This window comes from Ceratotherium simum, chromosome 36, assembly GCF_057802395.1.
Source record: "Ceratotherium simum simum isolate JZ-2026a chromosome 36, ASM5780239v1, whole genome shotgun sequence".
Taxonomy (NCBI): Eukaryota; Metazoa; Chordata; class Mammalia; order Perissodactyla; family Rhinocerotidae; genus Ceratotherium; species Ceratotherium simum.
This window is the reverse complement of record NC_141935.1, coordinates 14,819,370-14,841,150: the sequence shown is the minus strand read 5'-3', so window position 1 is coordinate 14,841,150 and position 21,781 is coordinate 14,819,370. Positions and strand designations below refer to the sequence as shown.

Here is a 21,781-nt window from a genome sequence, read left to right as displayed (position 1 = left end):
ATTGATTTGGGTACTTTCTATTTCAATGTTGAAAGCAGGTCAAGTAGATGATAGCATTTCAGGGGTCTTAACAATTTCTTTAAGAGCTTCTGCAACACAGTATTTGCACATAAGATTTTTTTGGTGAGGATTCAATGATTGCTTAGCAGAGTGCCTGGCACATAATAATTTCTTGTCATTATTATTACTGTGATTTTATCCATTTTTTTCTTCTCTTATAGTTTCTATGTACCAGTTGGTTTTCACTGTGTATCTTTCATCTCATAGTTTTAAATCCTTTGTGCTTTTGTGTGTCAAGTATTAGATGGCATTAAATCAAGTCCTTTCTGTAAGTATTCTTAGAATTACCACAGATGGTTACACTGGAATAAAGCAGAATGGATGTTGTCAGCTATACTTTTTTGTGGAGCCATAGTGGTACCTGATAGAAAATGAAGACTCTTTCTCAAACATCTGGAAATAACGGAAATGGACTTGCTTTCAGAAAGAGAAACTGTACAAAGTTATCTTCAAAAAGGAAAATCAGGGGCCGGCCCAGTGGCGTAGCAGTTAAGTGCATGCGCTCCACTGGTCAGGGGTTTGGCTCCCTGGCACACACGGATGCACCACTTGTCAAGCCATGCTGAGGCGGCGTCCCATATAAAGTAGAGGAAGATGGGCACAGATGTTAGCCCAGGGCCAGTCTTCCTCAGCAAAAAGAGGAGAACTGGCGACAGATGTTAGCTCAGGGCTGATCTTCCTCACCAAAAAAAGGAAAAAAAAAGAGAAAATCGGTTAGAGTCGTAGCTTTATTAAAGTATTAACTCATTTAAATAAAAAAAAAAGCTTTGATCCTAAAGGATGTATTGATCAAGATGTAATTGGTCGAACAGAAAATGTGGCAGGCATATGGCAGACTATATATAATACAAAGCGTTGGTTACAAACGGGTTGGAAGAGCTGGAGGAACAAAAGGGACAAGGAACAGGAAGAACAGACAGGGTGAGTGCCCGTGAGCAGCTAACTTCGCTGGGCTGGAGCCGCAAAGCTGCCGCATCTGCTGCTTGCTGCTGGATTTGCCACTTGATGCTTGAAGCGTCAAGAGACGCTGCCCCAGCCGGAGCTGAAGTGCCACTGAGATTCCACTACCGAAGAAGCTGAAGACGCAGAAGAGGCGCTTCTGCTGCCTGGACCGCCTGAGGCCGGAGCTGCTTTGCCCCTCTGCTGACCTAGCAACAGTCAGCAAAGTCCTCAGCTCCTGGAGCTGGAAGCTGGACGTTCTCTTTCTTCCTGCTTCTGCCCTTCTGGCAGTGCCTCCTGTTGGTGAAACCTGGTAGGAAACCGACAAGCAAGAGAGCTGGAAATGTGGTTTATAGGCTCTTGGGCTCAGCATACAGAGCAGACTACAGAAGTGTAGATGCGGGGCTGTGACCAGATGAATTGGATGAATGATCAGCTTAGCTACTCAGCATCCATGCGCACACTCTTCTACCTTCCATTACCTTCCACTACCAACAGTAATCATTGCATGCCTCCACTCAACATGATACTACTCTGCTTTATACGAACGGAGGTGCTTTTACCTTCCATCACCATATTCATATCTGGGTGGTATTAATTCGCCTTTCAGTTTAGACACAATCCACCTGGATATCCTGCAACTTAAAAACTAAACTGTAAATTAACACCCACTTTCTTTATATAAATCAATAGGGAAAAGGGAGAGGAAAAATTAGTTGTTACATACAAATCTCTATGTAATGAGCAAGAAATAATACACGATAACATCTACGAGTCTTGTTTCTATAACTAGTTTAAGGCCATAGTTGGTATTTACAACTTCTTCCCTTTGCCCCAGTAGCTCATCTGTTTGGAATTCTTGACCTAGCAAGGCAACCCAAACCTTCGTTACTAAAGGGTCTGTGTCCTTAGCGGTCCTGGCTTGGGTTGCTGTAGACTTTCAATCCTTATACGGTCAGACCTGGTCAGGTAAAGAGATGCCCTTGAGAATGTCCTGAGTGTCAGCATGCAGCAGGAAGCTAATTTCTCCTTCCAGATAGTACTTTTTCTTTGCCTATTGGTATAGTTGCATGAGGATCCCAAACTGCCAGGTAATATTCCCAGTTTCTAATTTAGTGGTACTTTGGTTGCAACCCATGACATAAGCATTCCTCTTTGTTGGTAGAGAAAACAAAAATATTTTGTGTTGCTTATTAAATGTAATAGTGAGAGGAAACGTTCTGACTACCTTCTCTCGATTCTCGTTCCCCTGTTTTCTCACTACAGAAAAATGAGCATCAAATATCGGTCCCTAGTTCAAAGCAGATGCAGCATCCTATAGGAACTCCGAACCCACAGGTGTTATCACTCAGTTTGAGCTGTAATGTAGGCTTCAAGAGGCTATTCCAGCAATCTCTCAGGCTATGGGGTGATGAGATATAATATATTATAAGTTCCATGGTGTTAGCTCGCCCCCTACTTCTTTTGCTATAAACTGATTTCTTAACAGCAATGTTATGGGAGATATCCTGACAATGAGTGCAGCATTCTATAAGTTCACAGACAACGGTGCTGCCAGACCATTGTGAGCAGGTTCTAGAGGTAAGCAATCCCCTACCAGAAGAGAAAGATGCTTGGGGAAAGAGTTCCTGATGTGGTGGTCCCACAGGCAATGCTATCTCTAATATGCTGATGGATGAAGGATTGATCTACTTCCGGGACATTAACAAGACCAAATCTGGTGTTCATAAAGCTGAGAGTCAAGCCTCCTGGAAGCCCTTAAAACCTTGACTTTGATGATGACCTTCCTTGATGACCTTGACTTGGCTAGAGTCTTTTGTTTCAAAACTCATTCCTTTTCCATATCCTCTGTCTCTGAGCTATGCTTTAATATCATCATTTTAGCAAGTCTCTTTTCATATTTCAGGTATCTAGGTATCTCTTTTTTCTGTAGCCTTAAATTTTCACTCTATATTGGAAGCAGATATTTTTACATGTTGTTAATTAATGTGTGTTCATTAATTTATTCATTTAATTAACATTTATTAAGTGCCTACTATGTTTTAGCATGACGGTAAGCTCTAGAAATACACACATGAGGGAGAGTCAAGATTGCCTTGGGGATCCTACAGTCCATTTGGGATATCAGGCAATTAAATGAAGAATAATAATAATGTGATGAGTGGCTAATGGCTATGATGGAGATGTACTGTGTGCTATGGGGGAAGCACCCAACTTCTGTCCTTGGGGAAGGCTATCTGACAGAAAAACACTTAAGATAATTCCTCGAGAACACACTCAGGAGGCCACTGTGAAATTAATTTTACTTTGAAAGAGGTTCTAATTTAGCATGTAAACAAAGTTTTGTTTCCCACAGTATAACGTTTAATCAGTTTGGGGATTCTATATTTCCAGTGAACATAGATACCTAACTTCCTTTTAATGAAAATGTCTTGATTAAGTAAATCAAATGATTATATTCAATAGCCATTCAATTTCTCCTCTCTCTACTAGTTGATTTCATGAAAATACACATAACTTTCCTTCTGAAATAAACTTTAGTTGATCATTAAAACTAGCAAATGATAGTTTCTCTAGCCCATTCATGAGTGTCTCATGAATGTAATTTGTGCAAGGCTTTTATGTCTAGGTGATTTAAGGTTGTAGTTGAGAACATGGGCTCTGGAGCCAGATCACCTTTCAAATCCTGACTCCAACACTTGCCAGCTCTGTGATCTTGAGCAAGTTCCCGAACGTGTCTTTGTCTGAATTTCTTCATCTATAAAATGGTGATAATAATACTGCCTCTTTTATAATAGTACAGTGAAGAGAGAGTTAAAAAAGAGTTCATCCACGTCGGGTGCTTAGAACAGTGCCCGACACATCCTGACTAACGTACAATGCATTAACAAATAAGGGCATTCCACTTCTAGAGTACATCTATCAAGGATTCATTTTAGAAAGCCATAGAAGTTATAAATGTAAGTAGTTTATTCATTTTGGATCTGGAACACAAATGAGAGCGGTTAATGTGATGCCATAGAAAGATTCCCATACTGGGACTCTTGGGTTCTATTTCAGTCTCTATATTAATTAGCTTAATTTGATATTCCAGAGCTTAAAGCCTGTTTTATCCTTTGGAAAGAGACACGGTTTAGCCTAGGGGAAATACCAGTCACTGTGATTCAGTAATTCCAGGCAATTAGAAATCACATCAAGAAGCACTTGCTTTCTTGAAGACATTCTTTCCTGTTGTCTAGTATTCATACTAAAAGCCAATTATTATCTTCCCAGGTGTTATTACAAGTTATGGACTCTATCTAGATGGGATATTAATTCACAATTCCTCAGAACTCAGCTGTCATGCTTACGGATTTGCTCCTTGGAGCTTACATTCCTTCAGAGTCCAAGCATGCACGGCCAAAGGTTGTGCACTGGGCCCACTGGTGAGTATGTGAATTTACATTCCGAACGTGTGAAATGTCAGATGACAATGAATATCAAGGAAGAAGTAAGTGGTGGTGACTCACTCTGTGCACAGCTAGATTTTCAAGCAGGATGGGAGATTTTCTTTTTATAAAATTTCATTTAAGAGTTAGTAAGATTTTATATTCAATATAAATTTCAAGACTGCACATAGGTCTAGTGAAGGAGAGAAGCTACATTTTACTGAAATTTCAAAAGGTAAACTGACCAGTTTAGCAGGCGTACATACAATTTTGCCTAATATAGTGATATTCAAAGTGGATATTTTTCTTACTAATGATGCACTCAACAACTAAGTAAGCTTATGATTAAAAAGTGAAAATAATTGAAAGCCCATAACTGCTACAATATGGCAACACTATTCCCCAACAAGAATGTGAGTCAATTAAAAGATTGAGTTTGCCTCATCTATTAGAATAAATATTTTAATTTCATTAGTGTGATATAGTTTCATAAGAACAGTACTTAAAATTACATTAATATAAGCTTTTGATATCCATATTTCAGAAATCTCTATGTATATCTATATTTCATTAGTAGTTAAAAGATTGACAAAATTATGCTTTTTATTACTGGTATAGTTTTTAAAACCCAATTAATAGTACATAATTGTCATAGATTAGCATGACATTCTTCAGTTTCAAAACACATTTAAAATGCTTTTGTGCATTTCTCTTGATTAATTAGATTAGCTTCTTTTAAGGGATATGCCCATTAGTTTTAGATATTTTTTGGCAATCTTTGCTAATGCCCTATCATTTTAATGCATTCTGTCTTCATTGAAGAGTATATTATATAAATATTACCTTGAAAAACAGCGCTACCATTTAATTTTTACTTCCTTACTTTTGATCACTCCTCCCATCTTGTTTCAGAGATTGGTTGCTTTCCAAGCTGCTAACATCATCTATTGGTAGATCTGAGCTGCAGTCTTTACTGTCATTAAGTATTTTATAGCCCCATCTGATGGTTACTTACTCTTAAAAGCAAGAATGACAATTGGCCAGTTTTTCTTCTCCATTCAAAAAAAGAACAAGAAACAAAAGAACACTTCCTATGAGCTTGAAACTTAGACTTTTTCAAAAATATAAACTGCGCATTGTGGTTCTGGCTACTAAATTGGTTCCCACAATGTCTCCCGATGTTCTGACAACTTTAAACAAGGGAGACATTGTTATTGATCTGCGTCCTGTGCAGATAGTAGGCGATGTTAACCTTAAGAAATCAAATGCCACAATGCCTGATAGGAAGAGGGACAACAGAATTGGATTGTAAAACCTACTCTCCCAGGGCCTCATCCATTCTAGACGCAGTCCTGACTTCAAGCACAGAGTTATTTTCTCTCCTTGGTACTTTCCTTTATCCTGTGCTCAGGATGCAAATGCTTTTCCCGAGTCAATGATCCATCTCTAATCACTGAGATTGAACAACAATGTCTTTATTTAGAACAAGTCAACTATATGCTGTCAAGAAGTTAAAACTCATGGTCTTCAATTGATTTCTAAAATATTTTTGTACCAGTTGCAGTCCATATTATGCCCTTAAGAGATTACATATCTGAGTTTTCTAAATAGCCCTGGGTATCTATCACAATCATGAAAGATATTTCAGTTTCAGCTCTTTTTTGTTGATGATTCATTTGTCTTTATTCATTTAAGAAATCTATGAATCAATCTTAAAGGCAGACTTTCCTATCATTAAATTATAACATGATATTCAACAAAATTCAGCCAAATGTAGCAATCGTCTACACTTATCACTTAAAGGTATTCTTTATCTAAAGCCCAATGTTATAACAAACATGTCATTGAAACACAAAATTTATAATTTCTATTTTTAAATCTTTTGCTGGCAGAAATCAAGGAATAAATTTTCAAGAGTCTATTTTTTTGGTTCACCTAACAACATTTCTTAACAATAACTCTTGGTTTTTAGAAAGAGAAACCTGTTTATTTTATATCCCTTATTGTTTTTCATGCATGCAGGGAAACACTATTCAATGTTTTCTATGACAAATATGTTCTACAATCTTGAATGTGGTATAGTTCACCCCCCAAATTGGCAAGTTGCTCATATAAAATAGTAAAAAAGGACAAATTTAATAAAAAAGACAAAATTAATAAAATTAAATAAAATAGCAAATTTAAAATAAAAATGCATACATAAATTTATATTTTTACCATTTTAATGTATTATTAGCTCGATATGTTTTTTTTCCTGAACCTGACCAAGTTTATTACCTTTTATTTGTGGTTCAGAAGGAATTGCTCTGTACCCATTTGAAAAATGATTTCCTTGTGGTTTGCTCAATTCTTGTCCATTTACACAACGTATTTGGCTTTTAAAGAAATTCCAACATAAAAACAATTTACAATGCCTTTGATCCTAATTTTAAGATGCTAATATGCATTGTCAAATCCAGTAATTGGGGTTTTACAAAAGTTTGAAATAATGACAAAAATTAACAGAAAACACAATAGAGAAAAACTTTTTAAATGCTTTCCTTGCTTTCAATTGTATTGTTGAACTATATTAGAGAGAAATCCTTCACATTTTGTGTTTCTATAAGAAAATGCAACGAATTTCTCTATAGGAAAATCACTTTACTTTTGTTTTTTTCTGTTTGGCCAATGTTAGATAAAATTGGAGTCTAAGATTGGGAATTTTATAACTGTGTCTGGGCTTGGAACATTCATCAAATTCAATTCTCCAAGGACCCTCTTAAAAATGGAGTGTGAAACTATGGGTCACTGTTGTGGGATATGGTTGAAAAGCTACCTTGGTTTCTTGGTGATGGCATGCTTATACAGATAAACACACTCAGACACACATGCACACATACTCACCTTTTCACATTCATTTTTTTTTTTTTTACTCTTTTTATTTAATTTTGGTAAAAAACATAGAACATAAAATTTACCATATTAACCATTGTAAAGTATACAGTGCAGTAGTGTTGACTATATGCACATTGTTGAGCAACAGATCTCTAGAACTTTTTCATCCAGAATTAATTCTTTTTTTTTTTTAGATTTATAATAACTTTAATTTTATTTTATTTTATTTTTTTTTTTTTAAATTTTTTGTTTATTGCAGTAACATTGGTTTATAACATTGTAAAAATTTCAGGTGTACATCATTGTACTTCTATTTCTGCATAGATTACATCATGTTCACATTCATTTTTTACAAAAAAAAAAAATTGTTATTTCAGACACCTAAATCTTAATGGCAATATATGTTATGGTCAAAAAAAATCCTATATGGGAAATCTACCCTAAATCTGCTATTATTCCTCATGCATCCTTGGGAAACATACTTCTTCTACTAAACCTCAGATTTCTGAACTATTACAAAAGAAAAATAATGCCTACTTTAAAAGGAGTTTCTGTGAAAATTTAAATGAAATTTTATATAAGGATTTCTGGTACATGGTAAAAGTTTTATTAAAGATAAAAATTGTATTAAAATGTTTATACTTTTTCACTGCACATTTGTTCTAAAATATTGTTTTTCTGTGTTGAGGTAAGTTTCCACTTCAAACCCAAGCCAACCTTCTAGAATTCCTTTTCCTTAACATTCTCTTTTAAGGCAAGTTAGATAAACAAAAAAGGCAAACTTTTTAAAAAAGACCAAGTCAGAGCAAAATAGTTCAACTGCCAAGTTTAATGTCGAGTAAAACCTGGAGTATTTATCCAAATATTTAAGGAAATTTTCAACATATATTTGTTTTGAGGTAACCAGATATTTGAGGATAATGATATAATTATCTGGAATTGCCTGTAATTCTTCAACTTTTTGAGTATCATTTTATTTGGAACCCTTTAAAATCATTGTCTATGCAATAATTTGAATCATATACATAGACATAATGAATGCATTGTTATGAAATATTAAAGTGGTGAATTGATATTTTTCCAGTCAAGCTTCATCATTTTTTGTACATAGCAATTAGACTGAAAAAATGAGTAGAAGTTATAGATCTAAAGAACCCCATAGCCTTTCTCAGATGAAAATAAAGCATGTCGTGACCTCATACTTATTAAAAATTAACACTCTGTCTTTTTCACATTTATTTTCATAATTGGGAAAGTGAATTCGCCCTAGCAAATGAAGGCTTCATAATTGAGAATATTTGCCTGCCTAAGGATTTCGTGTTTGATCACCTTCTTGTGAGGCATGAGCCTGTACTTTAAGAATAAGGTCAAAATTATCAACATATTCAATACATCTTAAAAAGGCAAACATTTATGAGTGATACATATGAGTTTTTGATAATTAGTTAACAAATTTAAGTCAGTTATTAAAAGATGCTAAAATATCCTGAACCCCTTTCTACTTTCTTGCCAACTTCATCTTCCTCTGGTCACGTCTCATTTTATTTATTTAGTTATTAAAATCTTTTTGGCACCTGTGCAGTTAGGGGTTCCATTTTATTTCAGAATCCTTCTCTTCAAATGATTCACCTTTTGATCTTTTCTGCATAGGTTCATTAACACAATATCGATGAAATTTTCAAAATTTTTTGTGATTATACCTTATGGATGGAGTCACTCAGGTACATTTATTCCTTGGTGTTTTGGTATGACGCCATCTTTACATACCTAGTAGCAACACAGCTCAGACAACTGTGGGTGTGTGTGTATGTGTGTGTCATGGTGCTTGGTGTGGTCTCTGACAAAGCCCAGAAGTCTAACGCTCTAGTCAGAAACTTACAAAAACAGATCTCAAGCATTTCTTCTCTTTTGCAATCACATAAAAATTGTTTTTAAGCAGTCCTAGAAATAGTCTATGGATATGCACAGCCATAGACACAATCGCAGTGTGAGCTGATCCACATTCTGGAAATCACAAACAGCTGCCTTGGTCAGGAGCTCAAATTCTCAGCTTTAACGGCAGGAGGAAGAAAACATGAGGTATGCTTTGATCCTGCTGACAAAATGAGGTATTCATACAAGATGCTACCGTCAAAATAGTTTACTTCACAGCCAAAAGAGATTCTTTGAAGAAATATGCTCAAAGTGAAGCACGTACTTATTTTATTTGCAAACAAAAATAAATCTTTTTATACTCACAGGTGGAAAATCGAACTCTAGAAGCTCCTCCTGAAGGAACAGTAAACGTGTTTGTCAAAACAGAGGGATCTCGGAAAGCCCACGTGAGGTGGGAGGCACCTTTTCACCCTAATGGACACTTAACATACGCGGTCCTTTTTACTGGAGTTTTCTATGCAGATCAAGGTAACTTGTTTGTAATTTTTAAACTTTCATAATGTTAGAAAACAATTTATTTTCTTTTGAAATCTTTCTTTTAGTCACAGATTTTAATTTCTTTATTTTTCCTGAAATTGACTTATATGGATGAGCTAGTGTAGTATTTCTCATTGTGTGGTCCCCAGAGCAGAAGCAACAGCTTCATCTGATAAACTGCAATTCTCAAGCCCCACACCTGATCTACTGACTCAGAAACTCCAGAAATGGAGCCCAACACTCTGTGTTTTAAGAAACCCTTCAGGCAATTCTGACGCACATTCAAGTTTGAGAAAGACCAGTCTAGTGTATATTCTATATTCTTTTCGCTTTGCTTCATAAATGGTGAAAACTTAAAACATTTTTCATGCAAAGAATTGAGCTGTAATTTTGCAGCCCATCTTAAATAAACTATTTTTTGTGTGGGACCATTTTAACATTTCTAAACTAAGTTGGTAATGCTGGTGTGTGTTCCAATAAATTAACTGGACCTGGATTAGACTACATAGGGGTCCTTGAAAGTATTGTCAAAAACTATCTGATTCAGGGGCCAGCCCCAGTGCCTAGTGGTTAGGTTCGGCATGCTCTGCTTCAGAGACCGGGCTTCCTGGGTACAGACCTACACCACTCATTGGCAGCCATGCTGTGGTGGCAACCACATACAAAATAGAGGAAGACTGGCACAGATGCTAGCTCAGGGTGAATTTTCCTCAAGCAAAGAAGAGGAAGATTAGCAACAGATGTTAGTTCAGGGCAAATCTTCCTCAGCAAAAAAAAAAAAAAAAAAAATCTGATTCAATAAGTTAGGTTAGGTATGGTTCAATATGAGGCTTATTTTAAGCAACTATAGAAAATGCAGGTATATATTTTACTGAAACTTAATTTTTATTTTATTAAGTGTTTACTTTTATCATTTTCAGAAGTGGCTGTACTATTTTTAAAGGAGATACGTTCAGTGTTTCTTTTTAAATTAGTAGCAGATACGCGATACTGTGCTGTTAAAAATAAATTGATGTTCCTCAGACTTTAAAACGTTTCTTTGTTTCTGAATTATCTATAACTATTTGCAGGACTTAATAACATCCTCAAAGTATAAAAGAGGTGAGGAAAGAAGAAAACAGACTTTTGTGAATTTCTCAGTGTTCCTATTTGCGTATCGTGTTGGCACGCAAATGTACAGCGAGTTAAGTGCGTGTCAGAGTCTGAGCTGATCCCCTCAAAGATTTGTGTGTCCCTCTTTTATGCAATCAGGGCTTTGATGTATTTTGCTGTGAAGCACTTGTAAGATTATGAGGTGAAGGAGTGATGATCGATTTGGAAAAACAAGCAACATTTAGGCCGGACCCATGACAGCCCAGCTATTTCCGCCAAGGCAGCAGGGTGAATAATGCAAGAGCCGTCTCTCGCCTTGTGTTTAATCTTGCATTGTTTTTGCAGAGAAAATTTCTGCTTGCCTTCTAAGTCATGTCATCTTCGGTTGTCATTCCGTCTCTCAAACCATCAAAACGGTATTAAATATTGCACAGCTGCACAGCAAGAGAACTTTCACAAGTCAGAACCCATTTGCAGAGCAGCCCTTGTAGAAAATGTATTCTGTTCTCGGCAGAATTTTCCTTCAGTTCTTTCCACTGAGAAGTTTACTGATTTCTCCCAGTGGAATCTGCTGGAATTTATCGGTTCATGGTTGGCAGTCCCAGATTAAGGTAAATGTCGATCCGTAATGACCCTCTACATGTTAGTATTGCAGTAAAGCTGGGCTTTTATGTCAAAGATATCGGAGAGGGAGCTATTACACATGACAGGGGTGATCAAGGGACTCCAGACCAAGGCAAGCATTATTAAATATTGACTAGTTCTGTGATTTATGTAGAGCTGGAGGAAAAAAGTGACTTTTTAACCATTATATATTCTTCAGCAACGAAAACCAGCCATTTATCTCCTGCTGGTAATAAAGAACAGAGTGCCTGCATATTTTAGTGGAGGGAAAACCTGGTCTTATAAATGAGATGAACTCCTTCATGATAACATTTCAGTTTGTTAATTGCCAAAAGCAAAACAGACAAATTGGAAGCAATTACAAGATTTGACTTAAAGAGTTTTGCCGTGTGTGTTCAACTCTAGGGTTGGAAGGGGGTGAGGTTGGAAGCAAAAGGATCGTCTTGGGATGGACCCCAGGAAATTCATCTCATTGGTTCACTGTCACTGGAATGCGGATGTCCAGCGCTTAGTAAAAGGACTTCAAATATTATCTTGTCCTGACACCCATCAACAGCTGGGTGACATTTACACTGAGTGCGGGGAGGTCCACGTGGCTCTACAAGAAACGAATTAAACGTTAATTCATCAAACTTATTTAAGATATCATCTGTTCATGAGATTTATACAAAGCTTATTGAATTGTCTAACGGCTAATTGGTTATTTCCTTGACATAATGAACAACTGTATTTCATCCTTTTCTGTGATGGCTGCCAAAGACATGGTGGTGAGAGTGTATAAGATAGGGAAATTCAGCTGGTAGGAAACAAGCCTAGCTTCAAAATAAATGTGCCTGCAGCCAGGTCACTATTTTATAGGACAGGATATTGGGCTGTCTCTGTAAGACACTCATACAGGACCCTATTGTATATGTCAGTTTAGATCCCGAACTACGACTTTACAAAGTCAGCATTAGATTTTGTAATAACGAGGCAGCGCATATCAGTGTGATTCCTTAAAAAATATTTACTTCTGACCATGCATTATATTCTCATAAATCAATATTTAAAAGATAGAAAAGAATAAGCCATTAAAAGTGCCAAAACTGGGGCCGGCCCAGTGGCGCAAGCGGTTAAGTGCACACACTGCGCTGTGGCGCCACGGGGTTCGCCGGTTAGGATTCTGGGCGCGCCCGGGCACACCACATGCTGTGGTGGCATCCCATATAAAGTGGAGGAAGATGGGCATGGATGTTAGCCCAGGGCCAGTCTTCCTCAGCAAAAAAAAGGGGAGGATTGGCAGATGTTAGCTCAGGACCGATCTTCCTCACAAAAAAAAAAAAGTGCTAAAACTGTTCTATCTTCTCAAAGGAAACCAATGTGCTCCATCCCTTATACCCTTCTAGAAATATTTTATATATACACAAGCAAATATAAATACATTTTTTCTCATTTGCAAACTATATACATAGTCTTCCTTCCACACATACAACCTTTTACACAAATGATACCAAATTGTATACACTAGTTTACATTGTGCTTTTCTTTCAACGTAATAATTTCAGACACCTTGTCACATCGGTACCTAAAGAACTTTCTCATTCTTTATACAATTTCATAGTATTCAATTGTATCAATTATACCACCATTGGTTTAGCCAGTTCCCTATTAATGGGCATTTAAGTTGTTTGCAATCTTTTGCTATTTCAAAGAATGCCTCAATGAATAAAATATAGGCATGCCATTTCACACTTTTGCAGGTATATTAGTATGATAAATTCCTTGAAATGATTTGCCAGGTCAAAGGAAATGTGAATTTGTAACTTTGTCAGATATTGTCAACTTTCACTCCACAGAGGCCATACAATTTGCACTCTCATGGGAAACATACAAGAGCCCCTGTATCTCTAGCCATGTCATCTGAGCATGTTGCCAATTTGTTGTGTTAGAAATGGTCTGATAGTATCTTGAGTATGCATCTGTTTTATTAGGAGTTAGTTTGAATTTATTTTCATATGTTTAAAAACTGTTTGTATTTCTTTTTCTGTAAATTCTCTATTTGTATACTTTGCCCATATTTTTAGTGAGCTTTAAGAGCTCTTTATATATTAATGAAATCTGTTATATGAATAGCAGTTTTTTCTCTATCATTGTTTTTTCTAGCACTTTAATGCTTTCTTTTTTAATACATTTATATTCAATCCATTTGGAATATATACAGATATGATATGTGATGTATAGATCAAAACTTTTTTTCCCAGAAAATATCCCAATGTCTTAAAACCATTTATTAAGTAATCCATATTTTTCTCCACTGGTTAGAGTTTACATTTTTTAAAAATTCCTAAATTTTCACATTTATCTATAAATATATCTGGACAGACCTGTAACTTTATTTACATTATAATAATATTTTAAAGCTCTAGAATATATTTTAATGCTTGGTAGGTCTAATCCTTGTCATTGTTCTTATTTTATAGAATTTTCCTACCTGTTTTCCTTATTTATTTTCTATCAAGAAATATTGATAAGTTGCTACTTCCCGCCAGAAGTCCTGATGCTATTTTCATAAGGATGAGATTGAATTTATAGGTTAGCTTAGGTAAAATTAATATCTCTATGAAGTTGGGCTTCTCTAATCAATAATATGATTATACTTTCTATTTGTCTTCTTTGTCTTTCACAAGAGCTTAAAGTTTCTTCATGTAGATCTTGCACATTGTTGTTAAATTTATTCATTGATATTTTATAATTATATGTCATTTTATATGATTATAATGCATAAATTGTATATTAATAATTAAGTAACTTAAAAGAACTGCTTAAAATGATACATAGAGTTCACTCTAAGATACCTGTCTTCGGAAAGCCACACTTTCAAATATTTGCGTCTACTGGATGATCTTTCATCTCACCACAGCAAGCATCTGTGGCTTTTTTATTGCTAGGCTTTGTTGTCATTTTCCTTAAACCACAGAAATTTTATCAGGTGGAAAATGATGACCCAATTAATTAGACTGTCAACTAGTTTTTTAATAAAACAAATCTGAAGTGTATAAAATGGCATCAAAGATTGGACCTGAAGGATCTCTGCCCCCATAGAATTTGCAAACAAATGGATAAGAGAGGGAAACCTAGCCAACTCATTCTCAAGTGTGTGAAGCAAGAGATAAACCAGGTGTTGTTGGTGTCACAAGTGGGCAGAGCTAAGTGGAGGAAGATTTTGGAAACATTAGGTCTTCCCCTTTGCTTCAATGATGGATTAGAATAACTTGAGTTTGAAAACACAGTGAGAGAATGACAGAGTGAGCACAAACAAACGTGAATTTTTTTTAACAGTTTTACTGGGCTAGATTTTATATATCATGATATCCACCCATTTCAAGTGTACAATTCAATGATTTTTAGTAAATTTACTGAATGTTGCAAACATGACTGTAAACCAACTTTAAAACATTTTCATCACCCTAGTAAGATTGGTGCAAGCATTCTTTACTCAATTTTTCTCCCCTTCCTCTCACCTGTTTGATATCCATATATTTAATATGTACATATACCATCCCAGTACATCCATCTCTCTATCAAAAGCAAACAAAAATCCTGGAGATTCTAGGAAGTAAAGTACACAGAAAAGAAAGCAGTGAGTCTGAGGCCTGAGAGATGAGAAAATTAACAGATTGCCAAACCCACACTGGGATATATTAGAATATATTTTCTCTCTTTTCTTAATGTCTACCATAAAAGTAAGGATTAACACTTAGTTCTATAGGATTCTACCCGATTTGAAACATCCATTCAATTACGAGGAACATATGAGACAAATTAATTTTTTCCGCGTCTGCAAGTACCATTTACTGACCTGGAATAAATAGTTTGCTTGATGGCTCTCAAGAGTGTCTCATTCACCTTGTACAGGTGAACAGTCAACTGCCAGGGATCAGTTTACAACATCTTCAGTATTTTTCTCTCTTCACTTATACAAATTAACTAACAATTTCAATTACAGGTAACAGGTTTATAAAAGTTCCCTGTGAAACATATTAAGTGTGTGAATTTCTTGAGTAAAAGAAATGTGTAAATTTAGAAATAAAAACTAAAATTACTGACAGCATAGTTGTAAAAATGTGGCTTAGGTGAAACTTTTTAAAATTATAATTTTTTTATCTAACTGGTAGGTGAAAATAATGTGTGATGAGAATTTATGGTTATATCAGTATTTTACAAAGTTGCAAAAATATTTTCAACTATAAACATTATAAAACCATCCAATTGTCAAGAAGGGAAATAGAAAATAATATTATTAATAGAAAGAAAATATTCTGAGGTCCTATAAATACTTTCACAAATGCCAGCCTCTTTACTACTAGGCTGGATTCTTTAGATTCTTTACACTGACCCTGTTCTTAGTAGACAATACTATATCCTGCTATTATTCTTAAGCAGTTATTGCGGAGTCCTTTGCGAATAGTTTAATTCTTCATTATCCTTCCTTTTGAATGCACTGGGAAGTGATCTTCCTTGCCTGATAGCCTGACAGATTGTTTTGTGTCTGAGTTTCTAAGGCAAAGCACCAGGGTGTACTAATTGCTGAGTCCATTGTGCACTAACTCTCACCTGCTCTGAAAACCTGGATGGCGGCTTAGTTTTCATCTTTAAATGCCTCTTCCTTGTAATCCTCTATTTTGTGTTGTGGCACAGAATAAAGATGGTCATTTGAGAAAGAGAGAATGTGAATTACTCAAAAAAAGAAAAAAAAAGAAGGTCAATGAAAATGATCCTTCAGCATTAGCAAAGGGAAATATCATTTAGTAAAGCAATTTGATAAACTCATATTGGTGAAATTGAATCATTTTGTTGGTTCCTGAAAATTCTTCTTCCTGAATATAGAATGGTATGAGAAACAGGTTTTAGATTTTTTTCCCAGTGTGGATACCTTCAACCGGGAATGAATCTTTTAAAGAGAAAAGTGGAAGGAAAGGATAGGAAAGAGAAGGAAAAGGAAGGAAGGATGGATGAAAGGAAGGATGGGGGGGGAGGGAGGGGAGGAAGGAAAATATATATATTCTTTCCAAATTTCCATTTCCCTTTTAAAAAATATATAATATATATGTATATATATTCATATATGTATATATGTGTATATATGTAAATATATGTATATATGTGTATATATATGTATATATGTGTACCTACATACATACACACATAATAGTTGTTATCTCTGGGTAGTTGTATTAAGAATGGTTTACCTTCCTATTTTTCCGTTTTTTACATACTCAATTTTTAAATTATCTATAATAAATATGTATTATTTTTGCAATAAATAAAAAAAAAAGCAAAAATGCCAGTTCCAGAGCAGAATAATTTGGAGTAATCACAACTGGCTCCTCCTAGGAGGAGGAGATCAGAGGGGCAAGTCAGAAGCCCTGAGGTGGAAGCCTACAGAAGGATAAAAGGGCATCTTCATGTAAATTTCAGTGATTGCCCAGGAAAACTCCTTTGGTGACGTGTATAACGTTCAAATTTCCTACTCATGTTTTGCCTACATTTCTTTCTCCAGTAATTGCCAGCGGTAATCAAACAAACAAAAACCCTGAGGACATTGCAAAACAAACAAGGAAACTAAATAGAATTGGTCAGAGAAATAAACGAGACTACTTATGACTGAGACCTAGTGATAGTGTTAGGGAAGTCTTGAGGAGTGGAAGATTCCAGTCTTTTGAAGTTAGAGGATATGAAGTTTTCTCTGTAGTGTTAACATCTGGAAGGGGGGTGGGTCGCTTTAAACACCAAAATGTGTTTTCCTAAGTGGCAAAAATAGAGTATAAATGTGATTGCCCCCCATTCCCCATTCTCTGAGCGTAACTTTTCCTTCCTTTATAATTGGAGTTAATATCTCATTCCAATATCAGTATCCAGTATTTGCTCCTTGGCATACATTCCCATATAGAAACAAAAGAAAATAAAGGAGAACTGAAACCACACATGTGAAGAAAGCACGGCTGGGTTTAAACTAGATGAAGGCATATTTTTAACTACCTTAAAATACCAGCACCCGGAACAGGCTTACCTTCTCCGGGAGTTGCCAGTCATCAGACACAGTGCTTTAGATAGTATATTCAGATGCTATAAATCTCTAAAAATCTCAAAACCCCACAAAAATGCAGTCCATCTTTCAAGGTTACCTAGAGAAATTCAGAGACCTTTGCACACAATCTGATTCTCTGGATGCCTTTCCTCCCAGAATCAACTGTCTTTTATAAAAATGACAAGGGGGAAAAAGATAGAGACGCATTTGTTTTCCTGGGAAGGTAAAGAAAATAATTCTACGTGGGAATCCCTTAGACTTCCAAGGAGTCTGCAGGAAGGCTAATGCCGTTAGGAAAGGGACAGCTTTGTTTTATAGTCCCTGATGTCTGTTTTTTAGTGCAGAGGGAAATGTGCACTTTCAGAGCTAGGCTTGCAAGCAATGCAGTATATCTGACACGCCGCCCTCTGGGAAAACCCGCCGGTGGGAGGATTGTTCCGTGATGCAGTACAGCTTGTAACTTGGAATCCCGTCGGAGAACTTGGCAGTTGCTTGTCAGTCAGTGGGAAGATAAAAGGGGCAGCTTCTTTTCAAGCAATTTGAATTCATTTCCCCGTAATGAGTTAGAGGGTCAGGCAGCAGGAGTGAGCACGCCTGAGATCTTATAAAGTGTATTTCGTGGGTGGAAAAGAAGAGCGGCGGGGGAAAGGAGCATCACGTCTGCCTCGCAGCCGAATAGGCAGAGTAACATGCCTTGTCCTTGGTCCCCTGCTTTTCAGGACCACTTATCCTGATTCCCCATATTTTTGGAAGGAAAGGTCAGAGGAAGTACAGCTCTATCCCATTTTATTAAATAAAAACCCAATATATGAAAATTGAAACTCAATAAAAGTCTAAAGTAGCACGTAATGGTATTTCATACACAAAAACTCATCAAGCCCAGAGTGTTAAGGGCATTATACACTGGTTTTTTCACATTATGCAATTTTTGACCATATAATTTCTTTTAGAGGCACAGAAGAAATTATATGAGTGTCATGGTAGAGAGGTCTTTTGGTTATAGACAATAGCCCTGGATCTCCCTCCCTGAACATTTCAGATGTTTCAAAGTCAACTTGAGCTATTAGGAATGACGACTGTGGGAACAGGTTATGTTCAAAGCAAGTATTAAAAGGAAAGGCAGTGAGAATGTAGGGAAAATAGAGAAAATTACTTTCTCTCTATTTCTTTGGGAAACAAATTTCTCTTCTGCAAAAAAGAAATTATAGTTAATACACTTTTGCATAAAGTGCCAACACATTTCTAGAAATATAAATGCACACCAATATAAACACACAGGAAAAAAAATGTTTTACTTGGAATTAAAAATCATTGCTATATTGTTGGTGAAAATACGAATGGGTAATAATAAGATATATGTTATTTCAAACATTTGGCTATAGAATATATACCGACTGAATATATTGACACCTTTTATTGTATATCATGTCATGGCCAATAAAGCTATAGAAATGTGTAATTAGGACATATTCTTCCACAAGAATGGAGTTAAGCATTAATTTATCAAACTTACTTAAGAACTCATCTGTTCTCAACACTCACACAACAGCTTATTGAATTTGTGTCTCATATCTAATTGGCTATTTTCTTGACATAATGAACAAGTGCAAACTCTATGCTGTTGTGTCGGTTGAAGCAACACGTAATGATGAGATGCAAATCCCAACCCTGGGCTGCACACTGAGTCAGGAGAGCAAGCCACAGAGGCATGTGAGAGGAGTGGATTTCTGTGTTCTCGTGGCTGGCATTCATGTTTCCCACCCTGCGGAGCATCTTTGCACAGGAATCCCTCCATTCTACCTCCTCATGAAAGGAGACTGTTGGACAGAAAATACCGCCATCAGGTCAGCCCCAAATAATTTACCTTTAGCTTTGGAAGGCTTTGCATAGTTTTTACAAAAATCAAAGTCCTTTTCAAAAGGGGAAGTATTTAAAACATTTAAAAATGCTCAAACCATTTTCAAACTCATACCAGGACTGATTTGGGGGTTCTAGTACATACATGATGAGGTTCACATGGGACCCCAGCCATGGAGCAGATATGTAATATTTTGGATCCATAGTTGTCTACCACTAATGTAGCTGTCAGGCGCTGGGTTTTGTATGCTTTGTCATGGCAAGAGTTCAGTGTTTGCTGAATAAATAGCAACATTAGAGCCGGTTTTTAGATATTTCCAGACTGAAAGTATAACTGTTAGACGTAATTATCTGGATTTTGGATAAGGATGCTCTCGATAGCTATATCAGTTATGAATTAATGTTAGAGGGAAATGGAAGAATGAACTATTTGGAGAAATAGAAAAAAATCTGGTCTTCCAGGGCCAGTGTCCTTCCCCAGCCTCTGAAATAAGTCCTACAGCAAGGGATTCCCTTCTCTGATTCCTGAGCTTCTCGTTTGGGGGTCTAGAGATGGACCCCCCCCCTTGGATGTTGATGGGTCTTCAACATCATATAGATTTATGAGGATCACAAACTTTATGCTTGGCCCCTTAGAAAGTACTATTAGATGACTCCGAAATCATCATGCTCTATACTAAGAACAGCCCAATGAGAACTAATATTTCCCAACGTTTTGTGTGAAGTTCTTATGTTCAATGAGTTACTTCACTCAATTCAAAAAACGGAATCTAAGAATGCTAGCAGACCATTTAAGAAAGCGCAACAGATTTATATAGTTTTCTGAGAATTTGGATTTTTTATTTTTGTAAATAGAGTTACATATAGATCTGGTGGAGTTTTTATAGTCATATACCTTTGTGGAGATATCAGAGGAACTTTTACACCTGAGGAGTGGATATCTGAAATCATAGAATTAAATTTAGATATTTGTTCATTCATTCATTCGTTTGTTCATGCCACAAACATGTATCTAGTTTTTGTGTGTCTGTGTGAGGAAGATCAGCCCTGAGCTAACATCTGTGCCAATCCTCCTCTTTTTGCTGAGGAAGGCTGGCCCTGGGCTAACATCTGTGCCCATCTTCCTCCACTTTATATGGGACGCTGCCACAGCATGGCCTAACAAGCGGTGCGAGGGTGCGCACCCGGGATCCGAACCCGGGACTCCAGCAGTGGAGCACGCGCACTTAACCGCTACACCACGGGGCCGGCCCCAACATGTATCTAGTTTTTATGGAGCAAGACAGAAGTTATGATAGGTACTAGAGTTATACTGGTAAACTAAGGAGACGTGTCCCATGCTGAAGGAGCTTGTGGGTTTACAATGAGAGACAGAAATTAACCAAATAATCACATAAAAACATAAAATTGCAAACTTTAAAAAGCATTAAAGTAAAAGTATATGTCTCTAAGATTGCATAATAAGGACTTTATTATAAATTAGAGGACCAGGGAAGACCTTTTCAGCGGATGATATTTAGGGTAACATTTAGGCACTAACTCAGAGAAGAATACAGGACAGAAGATTCCAGAGGGAATGGCATTTGTAAAGGATGTGAGGAGGGTAAAATTTTGGTGGGTTTGAGGAAATGAAAGAAGGCCAGTGTGGCTGGGGCAGAGTGGATGAGGAAGAGAATGGCGTAAGATGAGACTGGTAAAGTCTAGACAGGACCTACTTCATGCAGACTCCCATCGGCTATTTTAAGGATTTTGGCATAGAACTTCAATAACTGCAAAGGATTGTCAATATGTTCTCAGTTGTTATACAGATGGATATGACTTAAGTTTATTAGCTGTAGGCTTAGATTGGAATACTTTTTTTTTCTTCAGAAATATTTTAATCAAAATGATACTAATTATAAATGGATTACATTTTCATTTGATATCTAGTCTTTTTTCCTATGGAGACATACATATGTGCATACATTTGTGTATGTGTATATATAATGTATTCGAGATCTTACTATAAACATCTTATATCTTACCTTACTCATTTAACATTATATCTTGAGTATTTCTCATATCACACAAAAAGTAGTCTTAAAAAGCATTCTCAGTGGGTACTTAATATCGATAGTATTAGTCATTCTATTATTACCATTATTACCATTCCATTATTTGGTATTATAATACCAAAATGTATTATCAATTCCATTATTGTTAGATGTTTAGGTTTGTTATTTTTACTATTAGAATATTTATTATTATCATATAACTCTTCCTATATTCTTAATACGTATTGCTGAAAAGGAATTGCTAAATTAAAGGTTGGGAATATTTTTTAAGACTCTTGATATGCAGTGGAAAAATGCTTTCAAGAAAAATCACATCAATTCACATGTCTTGTAACAGTATACAGATATGTTCATCTTTCTGCAATTGTGCTAAT

General features: G+C 36.1%; 1 protein-coding gene across 1 annotated transcript in view; it reads left to right on the top strand.

Annotated features, from left to right (window-relative positions):
• The window catches only part of USH2A (usherin), a 761,558-nt gene that overhangs the window by 436,687 nt on the left and 303,090 nt on the right, over positions 1 to 21,781 (top strand). Inside the window, exons 36-37 of the mRNA XM_087424358.1 lie at positions 4,273 to 4,424; positions 9,542 to 9,704. Of these exons, the coding sequence (XP_087280484.1) occupies positions 4,273 to 4,424; positions 9,542 to 9,704 (315 nt within the window). The remainder of the gene's footprint in view (positions 1 to 4,272; positions 4,425 to 9,541; positions 9,705 to 21,781) is intronic.